Genomic DNA, 22004 nt, shown 5'->3' on the forward strand with positions numbered 1-22004 from the left:
CAGCTTTGGAAAAAATATATTTGAAGTGTAATTAAATTGTTTAGTTGGTCTCAAGTCCCATTAAATAACATGGAGGAGGCGGGGTAACTGGGGGGGGGGGGGTAATTGAGACATTTCGGCTTCACTTTTCAGGGCTTGTGCGGCACGCTTAGTTGCAACTCTAAACATAACAACGTTTTTATCAGAATACAAACTATTGAGCTATAACCACGAAATAGTGAAAGTGCTAGCTACAATATGTATCTTGCATTGTAAACACACCATGCTAAGTAAATATTATTGTTAAAGTAAAAAAAGCTGAAATTAACACATATTCACTAACTTAAAAAGACATGTTTGTCAAAACACAAAAACTAAGACAAAAAAAAACAGGAAATGAAAAAATGAAATGCATTTGGTTGGCTAAATAAAGACATTGAATGGTTTTCATTCACCGTCTTCATATAACGACCAGATGTCTAATGCTCAGAACATGAAAACAGACTAAAAACAATGAAAACAGTAAGGGAGTGGGAGAATGTGTGGGTTTGACCTTCTCAGCAAAACATGCTTCAAACCACTGATTCAATTTGCCTATGACAAGGACAGCAAGGTCAGAAAGACAGGCAGAGAAACTCAGAGACAGCGAACGGTGCCGTGGAACATAAGGCGTACAGACGAAACCAACAGAGGAAGATGGTGGAAAAAAAAGGACGTCTACAGTGTGATTCACTGGTGAGGTTATGTCACATCCAGACGCAGACAGAAATGTATGATGAGTTAGTGGTACAACTTCAACCCAGACCTTAGGACTGAATCCAGTGTGGCTAAGGAAGTCTAACAGACGGCAGACAACCAAAGTGAATAAAAAATAGGATAACAGAAATTGAAAGAAAATAGGTTCTCTTTTATTTTATTGTGATGTTTAAAACCATTTAAGTGGTTTGAATGCCTTAGGTGAAGGTTAAATGTTTTTTCCAATTTAAAATCATAATACTTCATTCCTTCCTAGCTTATAGTGAAGATGAAATCGAAATTGACATTTTCTTTTTTAATGCTCATACATGGTTTTATTATGAACCAGACCTTCATAATTATTTCAAATCCTTCATTATTCTACAGAAAAATATATCTATCTGTGCACACCTGCAGTATTCACACCTGCAATATTCACATCGCTGAACATGCAGAGCATTTTATTGAAAGAAAAACTATTTCAGATGCCAGGGTTATACTATATGAGAAAGATTTGAAAGATTTGAAAACGGACAAATCATAGATTCATAACACTTTTGGCAACTAATATGCGAATACAACTAACGTAACCTCCTGCTGAAAACCAGTTGATTGGAACAAAATACTGGATTGGATTTTTACTCATGGCACATGGATTTTTCTGGCACACTTCTGCCAAAATCTTGCGATACATGGCCCCGGTCATCCTATCCTTAATACAGTGCAGTCGTCCTGTCCCATGTGTAGAAAAACACCCCCAAAGCATGATGCTACCACCCCCATGCTTCACAGTAGGGATGGTACTCATCATTCTTCTTCCTCCAAACACATTTAGTGGAATTCTGACCAAAAAGTTCTATTTTGGTCTCATGACTTTCTCCCATGACTCCTCTGGATCATTCAAATGGTCATTGGCAAACTTAAGACGGGCCTGGACATGTGCTGGTTTAAGCAGGGGAACCTTCCGTGCCAATGCATGATTTCAAACCATGACGTTTTAGTGTATTACCAACAGTATCCTTGGAAATTGTGGTCCCAGCTCTTTTCAGGTCATTGACCAGCTCCTCCCGTGTAGTTCTGGGTTGATTTCTCACCTTTCTTATGATCATTGAGACCCCACGAGGTGAGATCTTGCATGGAGCCCCAGTCCGAGGGAGATTGACAGTCATGTTTAGTTTCTTCCATTTTCTAATGATTGCTTCAATTTTTCACCAAGTTGCTTGGTAGCTCTTTCCAGCCTTGTGGAGGTGTACAATTTTGTCTCTAGTGTTTTTGGACAGCTCTTTGGTCTTGGCCATGTTAGTAGTTGGATTCTTACTGATTGTATGTCAAATTCAGTAAATGGTAAAGGAATCACACTTGGCCTTCAAATAAAAATACATTTGGCGAGGAGTGTGGGAAGCCTGACTTCTTTTGAGGTAATATTTCATTTAATTTCTAATTAAAATTGTAACGTGTCCTTGAACATGTTCAGTTTCAACCACCTCCACAGACGCTTTCTTTACTTGGCTTGTAAGAAAGGAAAGATCATTTAACAGTACAAATCAAGCATAGATATCTGGAAGTATGTGACCTTAACCGAAGCCTACGGGCTTGTTTGGACTTCTTTCTAGTTGTGATGGGCTTCATAAGACCTTGGGAAGCACCGCGAACGAGGCTTTGTTCACACTCCTCACAAATCTGATATTTAAAAATCATGAAATCTGATCTGTCTGTTTAGACATATTATATTAATAGTGTAAGCATTCATCATAATATCTTGATACGGTACTGAACTTAAAAAACATATGAGAGACCATAAGACAAAGAGGCACAATATACATTCAGCAAAGTGTAAACAGACACAGCAATATTGCATTATGCTTTGAATAACTCAACAGTCAAATCTGATAAAATCAAAGACTTAGTTTTGTTACTCATGAACTGGTTTTCATCTGCAAATCTGATTTAGATCAGGTTCTTAAATGCCAGATTTCATTTGTCGTAAACAGCAAAAAAAAGCATTCACTGTCTTTCTGAACAAAGCCCTAGCGTTGCTATGTTTTTTACACCCTGCTGTGGAGACTGTACAGCCAAAGACTTTCCAATAAGATAACCGCCACTTTACACTCAGCACCCCATCTTTAAACCTGCCCGAGATGTCGTGCGGATTCAGCAAACACACACACTCACACACACAAAGGGAGGTTGAAAAAGAGAAAGATCCGCAAACTAGACAACAAAGAGCCGAGCAGACATGCAGACGTAAACAAACCGGGTGGAATGCACACGTAAAAGGACACAGGTGTTTAGAAAGACAAACAGGTAATTATACGGGGTGATAAATGCATAAATAAAGCAAGAATAACAAGAAAAGCTTCCAGTGAATCAGATATGGGTGTAAAGACGAGACGGGATCTGACACCCGAAACGGGCATTAGCCAAAAAGGATTACTTGATGTGACATGAACTAAACGAGACGTACCGGAGCCCGAGCCTGATGTGGTCATGTCGTAGATGAGGTCTTTAAGCGTGGCTCCCACGGTGATGAAGGGGTGGTCCAACGAGGGATCTTCCTCATTAGGCACGCGGTGATGGATCACCGAGCGGCTGTGGCAGATGTAAAAGACGGTAACCATCATGAAGCACACCACGCACACGGGGCCCGCAATCAGGGCCGCAAATGCTACGGGTCCCAACGCCTGTGGCTTCTGTGTTGGCACTGTGAGAGGAAACAATAAAGGGATGGTTTGAAAACATAAACAGATATACTGTATATAGAAGTAGGGCTGTGCAAAAAAATCTCATTTTGGTTCAAACAATTACAAAAACAAGATAATTGAGGTAAAACAATTGTTGTGCGATTAAAATATAAATTGCATACTGCTGGACCGATGTGTTTGTAAGGCACTTTGAAGGCACCACTGCTTTGACTTGCATAACCTATTGCAACACTTACTTAAAAAATCCATTTAATTTACTCACCACCATGTCATCCAAACTGTTGATCTCTGTCTTTGTTCAGTCGAGAAGAAATTTTGTCTTTTGAGGAGGACATTTCGGGATTTTTCTCGTTTTGATGGACTTTGGTGGACCCCAGCGCTTAACGGTTTTGGTGCAGTTTGAGATTGCAGTTTCAAAGGACTCTAAACGATCACAACTGAGTAATTTTTGGCAAGAAAAATAAAAAATATGCACTTATACTTATATACAACGTTATTGCGTAATGCCGTGGAAAGGTCACGTGTTACATATATGAAACGCACATCTGGGGACCATTTTAATCAATAAACTGAGACAAAGACATTAATTAGTATCATTTGACAGACAACAAGGTCAGAACGGTCCTCTTTCTACAGACTTGTAAACACTGGGGCATAGTTTCGATACGTCATACGTGACATCTTGACGTGAAGATGTATTGCGTGAGGTCGCGCTGGCGCGTCACACGACTGGAGGAAGACGAGAAGTTGTGGTTTTTAAAGTGCATATTTTTATTAAACGACAATCGTTTCGCTAGATAAGACACTAATGGCTCATTTGTGATCATTTAGAGCCCTTTGAAACTGCAATTTTAAACTGCATTAAAACTCTGTTGGGGTCCATTAAAGTCCATTAAAATGAGAAAAATCCCGGAATGTTTTCCTCAAAAGACATAATTTCTTCTCGACTGAACAAAGAAAGCCATCAACATTTTGGATGACATGGTGGTGAGTAAATTATCTGGATTTTTTTTTTTTTTAAGAAAATTGATAATCCTTTAATAAAAAGATTTAATAAATGCATGTTTTTAAAGTCGTGTTAAATAACCGATTTGGATTTTACAAAAAATAATAATAATAATTGTGAGGCAGATAGTAATGAACTTTTAGTGACATTGTTTATTTTTGCAATCGACTAATAGGTAGTATCTAGTTTTTATAGTATCCGTTCATACTAGCTAAATAAGATCTGAGTCCAATCAGATATGTAGAAAAATCGGATTTGGACTGACAGTGAGAACGAGGTCAAAGAGTCTTGGGGATTTGGGTCTTTCCTATTTGAGTAGATATGATCTGTACTCATCAGTTTAGTATATTATTATTCACTTGTACTGAATTTATTAAAGTGAATTTACTTTTTCTTTAAGGGCACAGCCATTATTAAAAAGGGCACACCAAATACTAAACAAAAATGATACATAAATAACCATAACATTTAATTACACAAAACTATCACAATCCCTACAAATAAACGAAATTACCCCTAATAGCAGGAGCATAACTAAAAGCAGACAGTCTGAGGTTCGGCTGGGAATTTGTTATATAAGCAGCACCTTGAGTGCTAAAGTGCAGTGCTTTAAAGTGGATGATTAAAAATTGCAACATCAACTACTAGACGGTCAACAAATGGCTCTAAATGAATTCTCACTTTCGCTAAAATAAATATTAGGTCTACAAAAAATGAAGGAAAAATGTATTTTCCCATTCCTTATATTATATACAATTATTTATCTAAATGATGTCACAGGTGTGTATATTAGCTATTTTACAGGGGCTTTCAATTTAACTCAGACTTTTTTTAAGTTGTCCACCAGCATTTTTTGTTTTTTTACAAAAGTTTCACTTTTCTTCTATAAATATATAAATATATCAAATAAAGAACAGACCTTCTGCTTTCAAACAAAAAAAACTGTGAACAAATATTTCATCCTATCTTCATTTGTTCTTTTTATATAACCTCCTAAATATCTTCAAAAAGTGCAAAAAGCTGAAAAAAGTGCATTTTTTTAAAGGAATTTTGTTAGAGACCAGATTCAGAGTGATTATCAAAACAAATACAGAGTTTAAATTTAATTTAATTTGTTTCTGCTTCAGTTTTTTAATTGGCGGAATTACAGATTACTGTAGAAACTTGTCATGTTGAAAAGGGAAATGTTTTCTTTTAATTGACGAGATAACTTGTCAATGGCGGGGAAAGAGTTAATATAATGTTTTTTTTAATTATGAAAGCATAACAAATTTATATAGTAATTTGTAGATAAAAATATTTAAATAAAATAGATAGCAGCTGTTTAGTTGTTCAAACATCTTGCAAGAATGCAAACCATATGTATCCATCATTCATTCACTAGCCAAGTAATTGCTATCAGGAAGCTAATGTCATTTACTGTATGTGCTTCAGACAGTTTATAAACAATAAATGCTTGTGTAGACCTGTTGAGTCTGTCTGTGTACGTGACTCACAATTAACCTTTATGAACTGGACTGATGTTTTTAGGACAGTAACAGCAAGTTACCCCATATACAACAGATGTGTGTCAGAACATGTTTATGTTTATGCATTGCATAAAAATTGCTTCGTGTGTCAATATACTGGTTGGAATTTAAATTAAAAATGTTTTTACGATGGATTGACTCAACCTAACTCCATTTGTTACACTAACAAAACAAAGAAGTTACCTCAGACCATAAAAGTATATTACTTCAGTTTGTACAGTGTAAAAAGCAACTTGGGTTTGCAAGTCAATTCAACCTATTATTTTAAGTTTTGATTCGTGATAAGTTGATATAACTTATAAAAACAAGTTGAAATTTACGTTTATTTGTTAATTTAAAGTAAAAAAGTTAATTTGAAAATTTAGAGACAATGAAAACTTTGAATCACCTGAAACTATGTAGCCTGCATATAGAGTAAGAAGACACAATGGACCATTGTTAAAAAAAAAACACTATTTATACAAAATAATACCAGACTGTAAGTGGCTGCTTTCAAGAAAATATGAGACAGACTCAATTTTGCAAGCCTAACATTTCATATGAGTATAGTTTAAGTGGCTTTAAAATAAAATACAGACAATGAGTATGTTTATCACCAACTAAAACATTTAAAGTGAATCATCATAATTATCACTTAAACAATACTACTGATTATGTTGGTCTAAACACATGCAGTGCAATATAAGAACATCATTTTGATATGATGTTGAATAAAGTGAATTTAAGATAAGTTTTTGGGCTAAAGACAAAACATACTGCCACAGGCGACCGTCTAGACTTTAGTAAGGCCATCCATATCAAAAACATTACACTAATATAAATCACCTCATATATAGATTTTAATAATGTTCATAAAACAAAAGTGTAGCTACAATAATTAAATAAAAAGGAAAATAATGCAAAACAGCAGGGAGGCAGAGAAAAAAGGGTGATCCCTACAGGCTGAGGCAACAAACAGCACACGGGTGGGACCATCTGCTCCAAATGACTTTCCTTTGTTTACATGGAAGTCTGTGGCTCAGGACTAAGGCAAGACGTCTTTATATCAAATTCCTTTAGAAAAGAAAATCGTTTAAAAAAGCCTAACCAAGTAAAATGTGAATGCAAGGGTGTCTGAGTGTGAAAGAAATGACGCAGGATTTTAAAACCCTCCACCAACAGTTTCTGGGAAACATTCTCTGGTTAATGGGTGGAGCTTTATGGTGGAAATACTAACTAGCGAAACTTGAGGTTTTTTGCTCCGCCATCCAGATAATAACTTAATAACAGAGAGAAGTCTCGGAGGTATTCATAGTCAGACTGTGTGTCGGAGCATGTGTTTGCATTTAAGTGTTAAGTTTAAGCCTACATATTTATTCATTTGTTAAAGTTACACCGTTGTTAAAGTCACTTAAATGTGTTCACCACAGAAAAAATTGTGTTATTAACTACCCAAATGAATTTGAATGCTGGAAAAATGGCAAGTAAATGACAAAATTTAGGTAACAAAATTATGAATTCTTGTAATTGTGTTAGGGTTGGGGCCATGCGCATCATTGAGCCACAGTTTTAGCCCCACCCAAATAATCCTAAACTCCGAAATGGTGAAAACTGCTTAACGATCTAACTCTGCAATTCAGTACTACATAGTTTACAGTCTTTTTGGCGTGTTTCAGCAATAACATTTATAAGGTGTTCATTAACAATTTTCAAGATGGACTTTACAGAGACTTTAAGAGATAGCATGTGCATCTGCATTAAACTTACTGTAAGTGACTATGATTTAAAGATCATAAAAAATGTGAGTTTAATAAAAGGCAGGATAGGCAGGAATTATCTAAAAACCTTTTTTACAAATTAGTTTAAACTGTCTTTATATATGAACACATAAGTAAAATGTAAGTACTCTGAAAAAGAGAGTATAAAAATCAAGTGTCTGTAGACCTCTCACCACTGTTTTAAACACAGCTAATTTTTCCATTCACTCCACCCCCTCCCTTCTGGGTTTCTTCTAAAGCCACGCCCCCAAAACACATGAACGCGCAACGCCGACCGGCTCTGCTGGGAGAAGCATTTACCTCAGACGAGCGGAGAGGAAAGAGCGCAGTGCATGTAGTAACATCATGTCACAATCACATGTAATAATACACCGAACTTTATCACTATGAATATAAACAAATAAGATAGTTTTAAGTACTCACTATTAAGCTAGCATATCGATACTGGTAAAGTTTAAAATATATTTTGCTTGATTCGGTAACAAACGAGCTAGTTATATTTATAAGACAAAGCTAAGTTTTTTTTATTACCATCAGTTACACTGTGATGAAGGTGAATTTCGTGGAAGATTCATAAAATAAACGGTGTTTTGCATGGAAGAGTTTCCGTGATGAAAGCATTGTTGACTCTGATGAGGAATACACTCCGGAGACAATACCGCTACCGCATCGTCGACTCGAGGAAAAGCCACGCGATATTTACTCTCGTTTGATTTCTTCGTTTATTACTTTTTTTGCCTCGTTTGCCTTCACTGACTACATATGCAGGTACTGTGAGTTCTGAATGCTCTTTCTCTGCCGTACTTTTGCTCTTCCTAGAGTGCCTCGTGCACGTTCAAATCAATCAAAGGTGCGTTCCATTCCACCATAAGTGGACTGCGAAGTCGACTTCACAGGGTATTCCGCCATCTTAACCAAATAAAAGTTTACTTTCATATTTGCATGACAGTTACAGCAGGGCTTCAATTCTGTTAATAGTCAAGTAATAGCAGCAATAGTCAATTAAAGTGTATAATAAACATACGTTTTTCATTACGTAGTACTCAATGTTTTTTTTTATTGTATAGTGTACATATTTTAAATGTGATAGTAAATCGCTATCGCTAGCATCTTCAAAATGGCTTGGTCTACCTTTAACCAGAGAAAAAAATATATATATTTTTTTTAACAAGCTTGGCCCACTATTCTGCAAGGCATCTTACCTGGGATTAATGTGAGGTCTGGGTTCTTGTTGCACCAGTCTGTGTCACAGCACATTGGGAAAATCCCAGTGTCGTCCTTTGTGGAAGGCGCGCAGACAAAGGGCCGGTCGCGTGGGATAAGCTCCGTCTCGCTGATGCACCAGCTCTGTTGCGTGGTGACGCTGCCCGATTTGGTGATAGACACGTAGCACAGACCGTCTGTGGCACAGGTGTGGTTCGGGCACCGATGACAGTAGCATTGTAAGGCTGAAACGAGTCAGAAAAATACTATGAATCTTTCAGAATTACAAGAAGACCGTTTCCAACTAAACAAACAGTACGGTTGCCAAATAAAACAAATGTTTGTCAGTTATGGCATTGAGAATATCTCTTTTCAAAATCATTACAGTGAAAATTTCACAAAGACATCAAACAGTGGCCCTGATTGCTGTAAGCTTTTAAATTGAGCTTTCCTGAAAAGACAGGGTTTTTTTGTTTGAAATGCGTCATTTCGCAAAAGAAAATTACACAACCTGGCGCCAACAGCTTGGCATTAGCATTTGTGCTGTCTGAGTTTGGTTGCGCCATACTGACCGCCTGTCTTGCTCATCTACAAACATATGATGGATGGTATCCAATATCAGCTGTCCATCTGTACCTATTTGGTCATTTCATTCAATATTCAATCAAAGATAAGGGGCAAGGCGACGATTTGTCGAAAAAGCAGATGTGTACAAATAGATTTAGGCATCATGAACAAAATGTAAAAAATTAGTACAGTTTAAAAGTCTTGGGAGAGTTTAAAATAAAAATATATATATATTACACTCCTAATAAAAGGTTTAAATATAATGGTGACATAAACAATTCAATCCAAATAGTAATATAGGCAAAGTATAAAAAAAAACAATTCTTCAGAACCGGATGCTTCATGTATCCGTCTTTATGAACAAGCAAGCTTAGCTTTAAAAACTATGCACTCGCTGAACTTGTTTGCTCGGACTTTCTCATAAGTCTGCTATTTATACTGGCATAGCAACATGACACAGAAGAGGTGCAGACAGGTAACTCTAAACACACAAATATTTCCACCGCTGTCTGTGACAGACACGCAAACGCGCCATGTAATTTGTATGCGGCATAGACGAGGTTCAAGCAAGGTGACTCGCGCTACTGATAAATATTTCAGTCCTATTCTGTCAGACAGAAAAAAAATTCACTTGAACTCGAGCCAGCGCGTCATGGTGCCGCATGCTGAAGACGAGCAGCATGTTTACACTTACACAGCCGTGAGATGCCACAAATATCAGCCGGTTGACTCAGGCTGTCTGACAAGGTCAATGTTAGGGAACAAGTGTAGGGTGGAAAGAGACATATGAGACATTGGCTGGGGACAAACCAAGTAATAAAGCACTGTCATGAAAAAACTGTCACAAAGAGTACAAATGTGTGGGCAGCACAGGCTTAAACCGACTGCAATAAACGTGTCTTTACAGTTTCATACCTGTGAGACAAGGATAGGTTTTGGGACACTTAAAGGCTCATTATAGTTGTGCTTAAGTCTACGGTGTAGGCTTGCCGCTGTAGACTACGTGTCGGTTTTTTATATATACTAATGTGTCTTCATGCAATTACACATGCAGACCGCTAGTAGGCTGTATCCATGGGTGAAATACGTAGCAATGAAACAGCGAAAAAAGCAGCTGCTTGGCCAGTAAACCCACAAACGAAGAAGAAGAAGCAGCTTCTTGTGTATGATTTGAGACGTCCAGCAGTGATCGAGGTAAATAGACACCGACTTTTGTGGCAATTTCAGTTAAATCACTCCTCAACTTGGCCCATCTTTGTTCTTACCATCGCAAACGGAAAGGCCTATGAAGAAATGCGATGCAGTTTTTACCTGATGGGAGGGGTTCTAGCAGACCAATCACTGCGCTTGCGGTCCGCATAGAACGGCCGCGCTGTTAAAATTTTGGCAAGGTGCGCGTCAGGCTACGCACAGCCTACGGATAACCTACAGCATAGACTTTACGCACAACTATACACTGTAAAAAAAAATTCCGTAGAAATTACAATGTTATTGCAGCTGGGTTGCCAGTAATTTACAGTAGATTTAAATTTATGTTATTTACTGGCAAAAATTTGTTCAAAGTTAAATAAATTTTAAATATTAACAAATCTTTATCTTTACAGAATAAAACTATACAATAACAGCCTCACGCAAAGCATTCTGGGAACCAGAAATCATCATCAACCTTTTTCTGTTTTTTGCTTCAGATTTTGTTTCCCAGAATGTTTTGCTTGATACTGTTTTTTTAGCTTTACTCTATAAAGACAAAGACTTGCAAATGTTTAATGTTCATTTAACTCTGAACAAAATGTTGCTAGTAAAAACATAAATTTAAATCTACGGTAAGTTACCGGCAACCCAGCTGCAATTTCTACCGAATTTTTTTAGTGTAACTTGCACTTTTAAGGGACACTCCACTTTTTTTGGAAAATATGCTCATTTTCCAGCTCCCCTAGAGAATTTTAGATTTTTACCGTTTTGGAATCCATTCAGCTGATCTCCGAGTCTGGCGCTACCACTTTTAGCATAGCTTAGCATAATTCATTGAATCTTATTAGTCCGTTAGCATCGCGCTAAAAATAACCAAAGAATTTTGGTATTTTTCCTATTTAAAACTTCAATGGATTCAATGGATTGTGCTAAGCTATGCTAAAAGTGGGAGCGGACCCGGAGAGCCGGAGATCAGCTGAATGGATTCCAAAACGGTAAAAATCAAATGTTTAACTTTAGGGGAGCTGGAAAATGAGTATATTTTCAAAAAAGTGGAGTGTCCCTTTAAGGGTGAATTATGGCCATTTTTTCATGTACAAAAGGGTACGCCTATACATAAAAATCAGACTATACTCTGGGCATTAAAGGGAAACAAAGATGTAAAAAAAAACGTTAAATAGGGTTGTGACGATGGTATTGTTTATCGACGATCGTCAGACATATCGCCGCAGGCTTTCATGACGATAGTTGGCGATGGTTATTATATTATATATATTTATTATATTACCACCATAGTTTCACCTGTTATTTGCTTCTTTTTTGTCCACCAATCAAGTGACTTGTCATAAATGAGTAAAAAATTAACAAATAAATGAGTAAACTACTGCCCCGCTCCCCGATACTATCGTTTATCGGCAATCTCGCAGGCTGACGATAGGACGATCTCAAAATGGGGCATATCGCCCAACACTAATGTTAAATTGCCAACAAAATCCTCATATTAAAAAACCATTGCAATATTCAATATACACAGAGATAGTGAAAGGGAAAATAAGCAAAAGACAGACAGAAGGAAAGTCTGGATGTGGGGCATATCTCAGAAAACAAACAACCACATGCCACAAAGTCATCATGTTATATATGTCTAGACAGTCTCAGAGCATATCATTTCCTCTTTCGAAAATCAAGATGAAATTAAGAGAAAAAAGAATTTTACTAAAAACAAAAGTAAAACTGGACATTGTTCTGTTATGTTTAAAAATTCCTCAATACAAAAATGGCAAACCTGATGCAACTAAAGTTCCCCTGACTGAAATTCAAGATGGCTGACCTTACAGAGACCCTTCAGTGAATGAATCACGCTTTTAAGGGAATAAGCTCCCATGAAACATGCCCTGTCTTTCAAAAAACAGCGCTCACCGGATCCAAAATTCACAAAGGAAAACCCCAAGGTAAAAAAACAAAATATTAAATCATCTATATTTTATTTTCACAACACACCACAATGCCCAAAGACCCATACTAATTAAAAGCATTCAATCTCACCTGTTTTTCCACTAATAACCATCTGTCGCTTTGTCTAACATGCGTAAACAAAGCTGCAGGTTTCACCTGTTACCCATCAACTGTTCTCAAGAAATGTTTCAGATGCCATTTTTAATAACAAATAATTTGATTTGATTTCTCAACAGGCTGCTAAAAATGGCCTTGAGATCTAAATAAACATATTTGTGCTACAAAGGCTCAATTCAAGGCCATGTGACAAACAATGCATTAATAAATAGATATGAGGAGGTGTAGCTGTGAAAAATAATACAGTTGCATCTCATAATACAAAGATAGACATTCAAGGTCACCTGTATACTCTTAATTTGCTTGGCATTTCAGACTCATCTGCCCCCGAACATCACAAAAAGGTTGTTCAATCCTGGATAAAATGTCTTAGGTCTGCTATGCTCTTTTTAAACAGTGCCCGGCCAGCACCCATAGAAATCGTATGTGTACTAATGGCTTCACTCGAGCGCTGAATTCTCTTATGCAATTCTCCTTCAGTGCCTAGAGGGTAAGAGCTTGTTCACAGCTGACTGAGCAGTACACACCAGTCTGATGAGGAGAGATGCTTGCCTGTCTATCTCTTTTTTCCTCCTAAATCTTCCAGCTCCATAACCCCTCACCTTTTCCCAGAACCTCATGTTCTTTACAACTCTCCTTCTCTTACTTGTCGTCCTTCTGGTTTTAAGAGAGGATGCAGAAAGCAACATTGTTTCTAAATCAACTGGTCGGTCGGGAGTAGTCAAAGGAACCGTGCATGTTCAGGCTGGTTTTGGATTCGTCTGACCATAATCATATATGAGATTCTCAGAGCATTCTTCATTCATCCAAAAAACAGCTAGATGTGTTCTGTTGGAGCTGAAAAAATGTGGGACTCACGAGACCAGACACAAAAAATTACAAATCTAAAATTATGAAAATAAGTAAACTTTATTATACCACGGGTCTGTTGAATGCTGTATTCTTATTGGCTGAGAATTGTTCTGTGGGTATGCATTAATTTCTGATAACCGCACACCTAACTTTTCAAATGTCTTTAATAGAGGCATTAGAGCAATGTGTGTGGTAACCGTGGTATAAGAGGAAAAATTGACTTCGGTCCTTTGCATTATTTTCTTATAATTCAATGGCCCGTCGTCAATTATTCCTTACCTAATCGACTGACCAGTTGCTGGACAACTAGTTGACCAATCCTAGATGTTCAGGACCCATGTGGGTGATTCACGCGAAATTAGACTTATGAGGTGTCATGAAACATTTTGATTAAAAAAAGTAAATGCAAAGTAAGAGTATCAAAAAAACATCTCTTCACGTACCATGATGTCAAATGACATCATACAAAGCAATTTTGTTGTTTTTTCCACATTTAAGGGGAAAATTGTCATTACCGCAACGTGTCTATGACTGGATTTGGGTTTTTTGACATGGGAATATTTATAATTAAAAAATCAAAAAAATTAAAAGCGTCAGTGCATGTTATACTATAAACATTTACAGTAAAGAAACATGTGGTATTTAGTGATCATTGGTAAATGTAGAGACAATAATAAGGAATATAAATGTGTCCAAGAAAAATTTTCTCATCCTCCGCAACTTTTTTAATCATTGTTTAAGACCTCAATGAGCTAACATTTTCCAAAAAAAAAAAAAAATAGTTGGAAAGGTCATAATTGACTCAAGATGGCTACCTGGTAAGCAGTTCTTATTTTTTCTCTCCAGATAAAAGTTGAAATTTTGTTTGTCATAGTAACTAGACAACTTTTTAGTTCTCATTACCGAAACATGTGTTTGTAAATGTATATATTTAATGTAATATCATGTCGCGGTAATGATAATTTTTGATAATGATAATCTAAAAAATTTAAATAATATGAAATATTTTTTTAAAATCCTCTAAAAATAATGGTTATTGTAAGTTCAGACCGTAATCTTAATCTTATATGTGCAAAAAAATTGTCTTCAATGGCTTTAAAAAAAAATCTGATGCTGGACACCTTCTAAGTCTGGATTTCGTTAGTGTGTGTTGTTCACAAGATTCTTGGTCATGCAAGACCAAATACAGGAAATAAATTGATGTTGACTGAATTATCTCATAATAGCTTTAATGTGGAAAATACCCAAACTGACGCATGCAAAAGATACAGGACCATGAATCCAGAATAATTCCTCTAGGAACGTTGCACATAATAATGAATGTACTTTAGTCCATTAATAGTTCAGTAGTGAAAAAGCTATTATAAAAAATAGATACTTCAACAAAATGATTTTGGTATTCAGTCTTGTCATTTGCATGGATATTATCTTCACATCCCAAATAAAGCCTTGAAAAGGTTCTTAAATATCTCTTCATAAAAACCAATAACTCCTTGCACTAAATCTCTTGGGATGACTAAAAATAATACTGCTTGAAGGGTTTAAGAATGCCGTAGTACAAATAAGATAAGTCTTCGGATATTAAGGAATTGGTGTAATTGAGGGTCATTGACAGCAAAGTAATGGTTCAGAATTACGCATTGACAAATCTAAGAAAATAAAGGTTGACTTGAGCCCCACCCTAATGCAAAGCTGGCACATAAACCCTTCGGCTACAGCACAATTTCGAGGCTTAGAGCCGTAGCTAAGCAACAGTCAAACAATGCATAGCTGTCAGTAGTGGTATGGGGCTAATCGGGGGGTTTCTGTCGGATTCCCACCGAGAAAGATGCAGAAACAGAGAAAAGGAACAAAAGGCGTGGACTGATAAGCAGACAAAAAAAGTCGATGTCGTGCAAAGAGTGAGGCGGTTGCGTGGTGCATTGGCCATGCAGCTGTGGTCTCAATGCATTATGTTTGAATTAGCAATGTGGACGGCTGGGATTATCCTTGTCTACTTATTTTCAAATGCACGAAACGTGTACAATATCTGAATTTACCACGACTTGCTGCAGCTCTCCGAAAGGGTGAATACCATTTTGTGTACAAGGTTGTTCCTCTGTGTCAGCCTTGAAAAGTGAGAGCTCTTATATCTAATTATTTAAACGCAATGTTTGAAAAATAAGCAATGTGAGCTTGGTTGAACAAGAAAGGAAATGGAGATCTGAATGTGTGCAATTTACTGGAACTGTTAGCAGTAAACAATCTATAGGATATCGACTATAAACACCCTACTTTAGCAATTTTGTATTGATAATTTTGTGCTTAAAGGAATATTTGAACTGAAACATTAATCATTTTATCCTAAGGGATTTGCTAGGTTTTTCGAGCATTATGCTTTGGTTAAGTGTGATAAATATCTACAATGTTAAACTCAAGTCTTATTGAAAAGATGTGAATGTATACATAAGATAAATAATAGTGGGATATAATGAAATATTTAGGAGTCCTCCATATTTTGATGAAGTCAATTGGTGTGACTTAAAATAACGTTTTAATTGTGAATACTGACTTTTTGACCGATGGTTTAGTTTTTTTATGCATTTTGTGTATTGCATTCATATTACCATTTTACAATACCACTTTTAAAGCGACATGTACAGTACAATATATTAAAGCTAAATTGATCAGTTTGGGTGTTCCTTTAGAATCAAACTTTTGTTACAACAATATACGATTAAATAAGAATAATAGTCAACTTGAAAAATTTTAATATTCTGAAATAAGATGGTCTTCATGACGTATGCAGCCTACAAATGCGACCTATGGAGGCTGCAGACTTCCGATTGGGAAACGCACCCCTGTATTGAGTGAGCTGACCTCAGCTCTAGGTCCTGTCAGGACTCTGCCTTGAAGTCTTGTTATATTTGTATTTTGTCATGGTGGCAGAGTTCTGGCAGTCCCTGGCCTTGTGTGGAGGTTCATGCCTTGTTTTTGTGTTTGGCATGTGCCTCCGGTGTCTTGTCCTGTGACCCCGCCCCCTCGTTCTCCTGCTTATTAGTAATCATTGGTTTTCTCCCATCACCTGTTCCCACTCGTTATCTTGTTTGCTTTCTTCTATTTAATGTCAGTGTATCTTTAGTTCTGTGCAGGTTCATTGTCTTCTGTTACTGGTGTTCGTGTCTAGTTATTCAAGTCAGAGTCAGAGTCAGAGTCAGAGTCAAAGTTTAGTGTTATCTGTCAGTGTTTCATGTTTTGTACCCCATCGTGGGTTTTGTTTTGTCAAAATAAAGTGTTTTGTGTTTTTTCCCCGACATCGTTTGCATCTGGTTTCATTCGTACACAAATCCTGACAGGTCCAGCTACAATAAGTAACGTTAAGCTGCTATTTTCATTTTTTACTGGGTTGTTTTTGTTTTCAGGAATTGACCCATCTTAAAACCCATCATCTTTTCTTGATTCTACAATCACAACCGTTGTTTTCAAAGGAGTACCAAGCATTAGCATTAATAATAATAATAATAATAAAAAAACTAGATCAATTGAGGGAGTGACTCAATTCTTAAAACCTGACTGATTGGGAGTTGTTTAAAGTTGACAAACTAAACAGAAACTTTTATTTTATTACATGGTCTAATTATTTTAGTCCTTTTAATGAAAATTGTAAACACTACACTACACTACACTACACTTTGTACATTGTAATGTTCAGTCTTGTTTAATAAACACTTATGGCAGTTTTTCCAAGTCTTTCCCTCCTGTAAATGCTTCAATAATTACTGTACCGCGGGCATCTTACAGAAATATTACCGTACCGCGAATTTTTGATACCGTTACATCCCTAGTCATTTTAAATACCGATTTGCCAATAAAATTTAATTTACTAAATAATTTAAAAAACACAATTCCACTAAGTTAAGAATTTGCTTAGTGGTACAGTAAACCCACCCAAATGATGACCAGACAGTTTAAAGTCAAGTTCGAAACAAGCTTTTTTCCTTTGTCTATCTCTGCTTTCATACTCACTGTTGTTTCGACAAGTCTACCACAGAAAAAAGGAACAAACAAGTACACATATAACCTTTATAGACCAGCTTTGCACACATTTCCTTTGCAGGTAAACACAGACAGGTCACCGGGTGCAGAGACAATAATCGGATTAAAACAATTCATAATGTATTTATACAACCAAGCACCCGGACTGTCATGAAAGCAAAGACATTTCTAATTCATTAGATACGTTTGTTTTATTGGCAATCCTCTGAGGTGGAGAAGTGCTGCTTGCTGCTATTGCTCAAGACTTGCCAACAACACTGAGGACGCAAGACAATCTACTATTCCTCTCTACATGTACAATACAGTTTGAGGACACAATGTACTAGCAAAGCAATATCAAACTGAATCTTTTTATTGATGGCAAGGAGAGGATATTTTGTCTACTGGTAATACACAACAGGTTTGCATTCGCACAAGGTGATCCATTTCATAAGATTCACAGTGATGGGAAAAGAAAATATTTAACGGTTCAGTGCTGCTAAGCTGAACTAAGTTAAAGTCAACATGACCTGACATTTCCTGCATTATATCATATTTGAGTGAATCGGGATATTCATACATATATTTGTGTGTAGTAGTTTTAAAGGTATTGAGGTATATTTAATCAAGCTGGTCCAATATAAACATTTTTATGATTTTAATAAATAAATATACTATAATTTACTATAGTATTTTTCCTGTTATTGCTAAATTTTTGAATGGCTGCTATTACCTACGACGGAAAACAAACACTTTAATTGTTATTTGGCAATTGGTTAATATTATATAATACAATATATCAAATAAAAGAATTGCTTTAAAAAAAAATGTCATCCTACTCCCAAATATTGGTAGGTTTCTTCAAAAATACAAAATTTTGAGCAAAAAGCTGAGAAAAAAGTATTTTTGTGAAGGACTTTTGATAGATATCAGATTCAGAGCGATCCTCAAAACATACATGAAGTTTGGACTATTTGCCCTAAGGCAGGGGTGGGCATTCCTGGTCCTGGAGGGCCACTGTCCTGCAAAGTTTAGCTCCAACCCTAATCAAACACACCTGAAAATCCCAATCAAAGGCTTCAGTATGACTTGGAAATGACATTCAGGTGTGTTTGATTAGGGTTGGAGCTAAACTTTGCAAGACAGTGGCCCTCCAGGACCAGGAATGCCCACCCCAGAAATACATATTGCCAGAAAAACTCGTCATTAGCAAGGAAGCATTTTTTCTAAATTGACGAGTTAACTCATCAATGGCGGGGAATGAGTTAATGGGCAAACAAGTCAACTATTATCATAAATGCTTTTGCTATCAATATGTCTGACTATTATCAGTAGACAATAGTCTATCATCCATCGGCACAACCCTAGAATCAGGCATAATAAGGACATAATAGGATTTATTTAGTCTTCACTGCTCTTAGGAATACATTGTCTGCAATGTAGTGCAAAATGTAGTTACAATCTGACCAGAACAATTATAAGAGTGTAATGTGATGTGACCCAGCAAGATGCAAAGTGGACAATGACAAAATCTGCAGGCCTTGAAAACAATATAGCAGCATGCAACTGGTTTCCAAGCCACTTCCGCAAGACCGTACGTATCAGAAGTAAACATTAGAGACCCAGAACTCAACTCCACTAATAGTGCTCCATTTTTAGCATTGCAGCCCAAATGGATCTTTTCCCTGCTAAAAATCATGCTGGAGATAGAGTAGAGAAATGTGTAAATATTGACTCAGCACTTGGCTGAGAAAGGGTCTGGTGTGGTCACGACGTGGTGCAGCAAACATGCTTGAATCTGTTGGGACTATGGAGGACAGAGTTTTAAGCCAAAACTATTTTGAGGAGGGTCAGACAACCGAGATAGGTGCTGTTGTGAGGTGGAGTGGGCAGATTTATACCACAAAAACAAAAAGTACAGCCAAACCCAGCCAGGCCTTCTGGATTCTGTATTGTCTGATAATGCACTGCTAATGTGTCTGGCACCAATTCAAACATAAAGGAAGAAAATGCATTTCCTAAAACTAAGTAGTAGTCTATGGGGTGATTTCCCAGAGAGGGTTTGAGTCTAATCCCAGACTAAAATGCATGTTTGAGTTGTCATAACTAAAAACAGCTTGCACTGACATATCTTAAAATACATCAGCGCCATTGTTTTGTCTCAAGATGAACACTAGTATTGTTTTTGTAAGGTATGCTTGTAATAAACTACTTATAAACTACTTAAAAAAAATGTGAGAGACTAAAGTCACATGACTGCATTGACGCGGATGCATATGACGCGCCTGACGTGTTATCTGCTGCGCCCCAGATGGTTTTTCTTTTTTTTTGTGCCCGGGCTTCGTTTACAGTCTGAGGGAGACGCACGCTGTAAGTTTAATATAAAAAAACTTCGCAAACATGTCATCCGCGTCACTGCAGTCACGTGACTTCACAACAGAATCGGAAGAGAAGACAATGCTGAATAAAGTCGTAATTTTTGTTATTTTTGAACCAAAATGTATTTTCGGTGCTTCAAATTATTCTAACTGACCCACTGATGTCACATGGACTATTTTGATGATGTTTTTATTACCTTTCTGGGCATTGGACAGTATACCGCACATACATTTTCAATGAGTGGTAAACAAGCCCTCAGACTAAATATTAAATATCTTAAACTGTGTTCCGAAGAAGACCGGAGGTTTTATGAGTTTGGAACAACATGAGGGTGAGTCATTAATGACATTATTTTAATTTTTGGGTAAACTATCCCTTTAAGACCTAGTCCTGGATTAATCTAAACCCTGGCTGTGGAATATAATGGAATAAGTTACGGCTGAAGGACATTGTTAGGCATGAGTCGGTTGCAACATGATCTCACAAAGTTCCGTGGGATAGTCACGGAATTTTTTGCTAATTTCTCTGTGGCATTCTCACGGATCTCCGCATATTTCCGTGGCCCTGCCACGGACTTTCTTTTCCGTGGCATTCTCATGGATTGGTTACTCAACTGCTTTATCCTATTTTCAAACCATTGTCGCTTCGGTTTAGGGTTAGATTTGGTGTTTGCGTTAGTATGTCACTTTAAGTATTGGTTTATACTGTTTTTTTCTGATGTATTCTTTTATATTTTCTAATTTTTAATCAATTGTCGCCTGGCGTTGGGGTAAGAGTTGGGTTTGGGTAGGGATGTCATTTTATGTAAATCTAACCCTAAACCAAAGCGACAATGGTAAGAAAATAGGACAAAACAGTTGAGCAACCAATCCGCGAGAACGCCACGGAAAAGAACGTCCACGGCAGGGCCACGGAAACACGCGGAGATCCGTGAGAATGCCACGGAAAAACGAGCAAAAAATTCCGCGACCATGCCACGGAAATTCGTGAGATCAGGTTGGTCTATTGCAACACCTTTAGCTGTGACTTATGCTGCGTACACACAAATGCAAAGCATCGCTCTAGATTACTCGTAGGATTTAACTTCGTGTCATGCTAATTTTTCGTTTGAGTTAAATATTTTCAACATGTGTGAATATGCATTTGAGGTGAAAAGTGTGTGTTTTGCAGCAATTGTGTCAACTGATTCGGGTCATTCACATTAACCCATGCAAGTTCACGTCTATTCACGTTTTGCATTGACTTTGTATGTAATCTACAGACGCAAATCGTTGAATTCGCATTTGATGTGAACGCTCCATTATTCATTATATAGCACTAGCCTCAAGTACCTTATTGTTTTTTTAAACAGTTACCACACAATACAAATATCAAATAAAAAGCATCATATTTGAAAATTTCAAGAAGTAACCCACAAAGCTTTCCTTTCGCTGAGAAAATAGTCACTGTAAAATAAAACAGCTATTCCAACAGCTAATTTTGTAGGAATTTATATGATGTGACACGTACAAAAATGAACAATTGTCAGAATAAAAGCAAGAAAGGAGCTTCATCCCTAACTCAACATCAAGGCGAAAGCAAATCATATTAAAATGAAAGAATGAGGTTGTACAAATTCATACACATTTGCCACCTTGGAAAGTAGTTACAAACTGCCATGACATTGTGTTTGACATTTAAATCCTCTGTTGGTCAGACGACTTTTGGTTATACAAATTTTCCAAACGTCCAAAGTCCACACAAATAAAAAGAGAGAATACGAAGGCATTTAGCAAATATTTCTCCACAGTGAGATCTTAACACAAGAGTTCCCTCATCATCGCTGTAGCACTGTGATATCTTTTGATAAAGTCAATTGAGGTCTACAAAGCTGAGCCTGTTGAACACAGCATGCTTGCTTTTCACACAATCTAAAGATGTGATTTTAACACAGCGACTTGTCCTGTCTTTCATGTCATTTTTCCCTTTCAGCCTGAGATAGTGACATCGCTATTACTTCATGTCTGGTTTTGCCTAT

General features: G+C 36.9%; 1 protein-coding gene across 1 annotated transcript in view; it reads right to left on the minus strand.

Moving 5' to 3' along the window:
* The window catches only part of tgfbr1b (transforming growth factor, beta receptor 1 b), a 73719-nt gene that overhangs the window by 35816 nt on the left and 15899 nt on the right, over positions 1-22004 (minus strand). The window contains exons 2-3 of the mRNA XM_055181614.2: positions 8911-9156; positions 3179-3415 (exon numbers count right to left, since the gene is read on the minus strand). Coding sequence (XP_055037589.1) covers positions 3179-3415; positions 8911-9156 — 483 coding nt within the window. The remainder of the gene's footprint in view (positions 1-3178; positions 3416-8910; positions 9157-22004) is intronic.

The sequence above is a fragment of the Misgurnus anguillicaudatus genome, chromosome 25 (assembly GCF_027580225.2).
Source record: "Misgurnus anguillicaudatus chromosome 25, ASM2758022v2, whole genome shotgun sequence".
In the NCBI taxonomy this organism is placed as follows: Eukaryota; Metazoa; Chordata; class Actinopteri; order Cypriniformes; family Cobitidae; genus Misgurnus; species Misgurnus anguillicaudatus.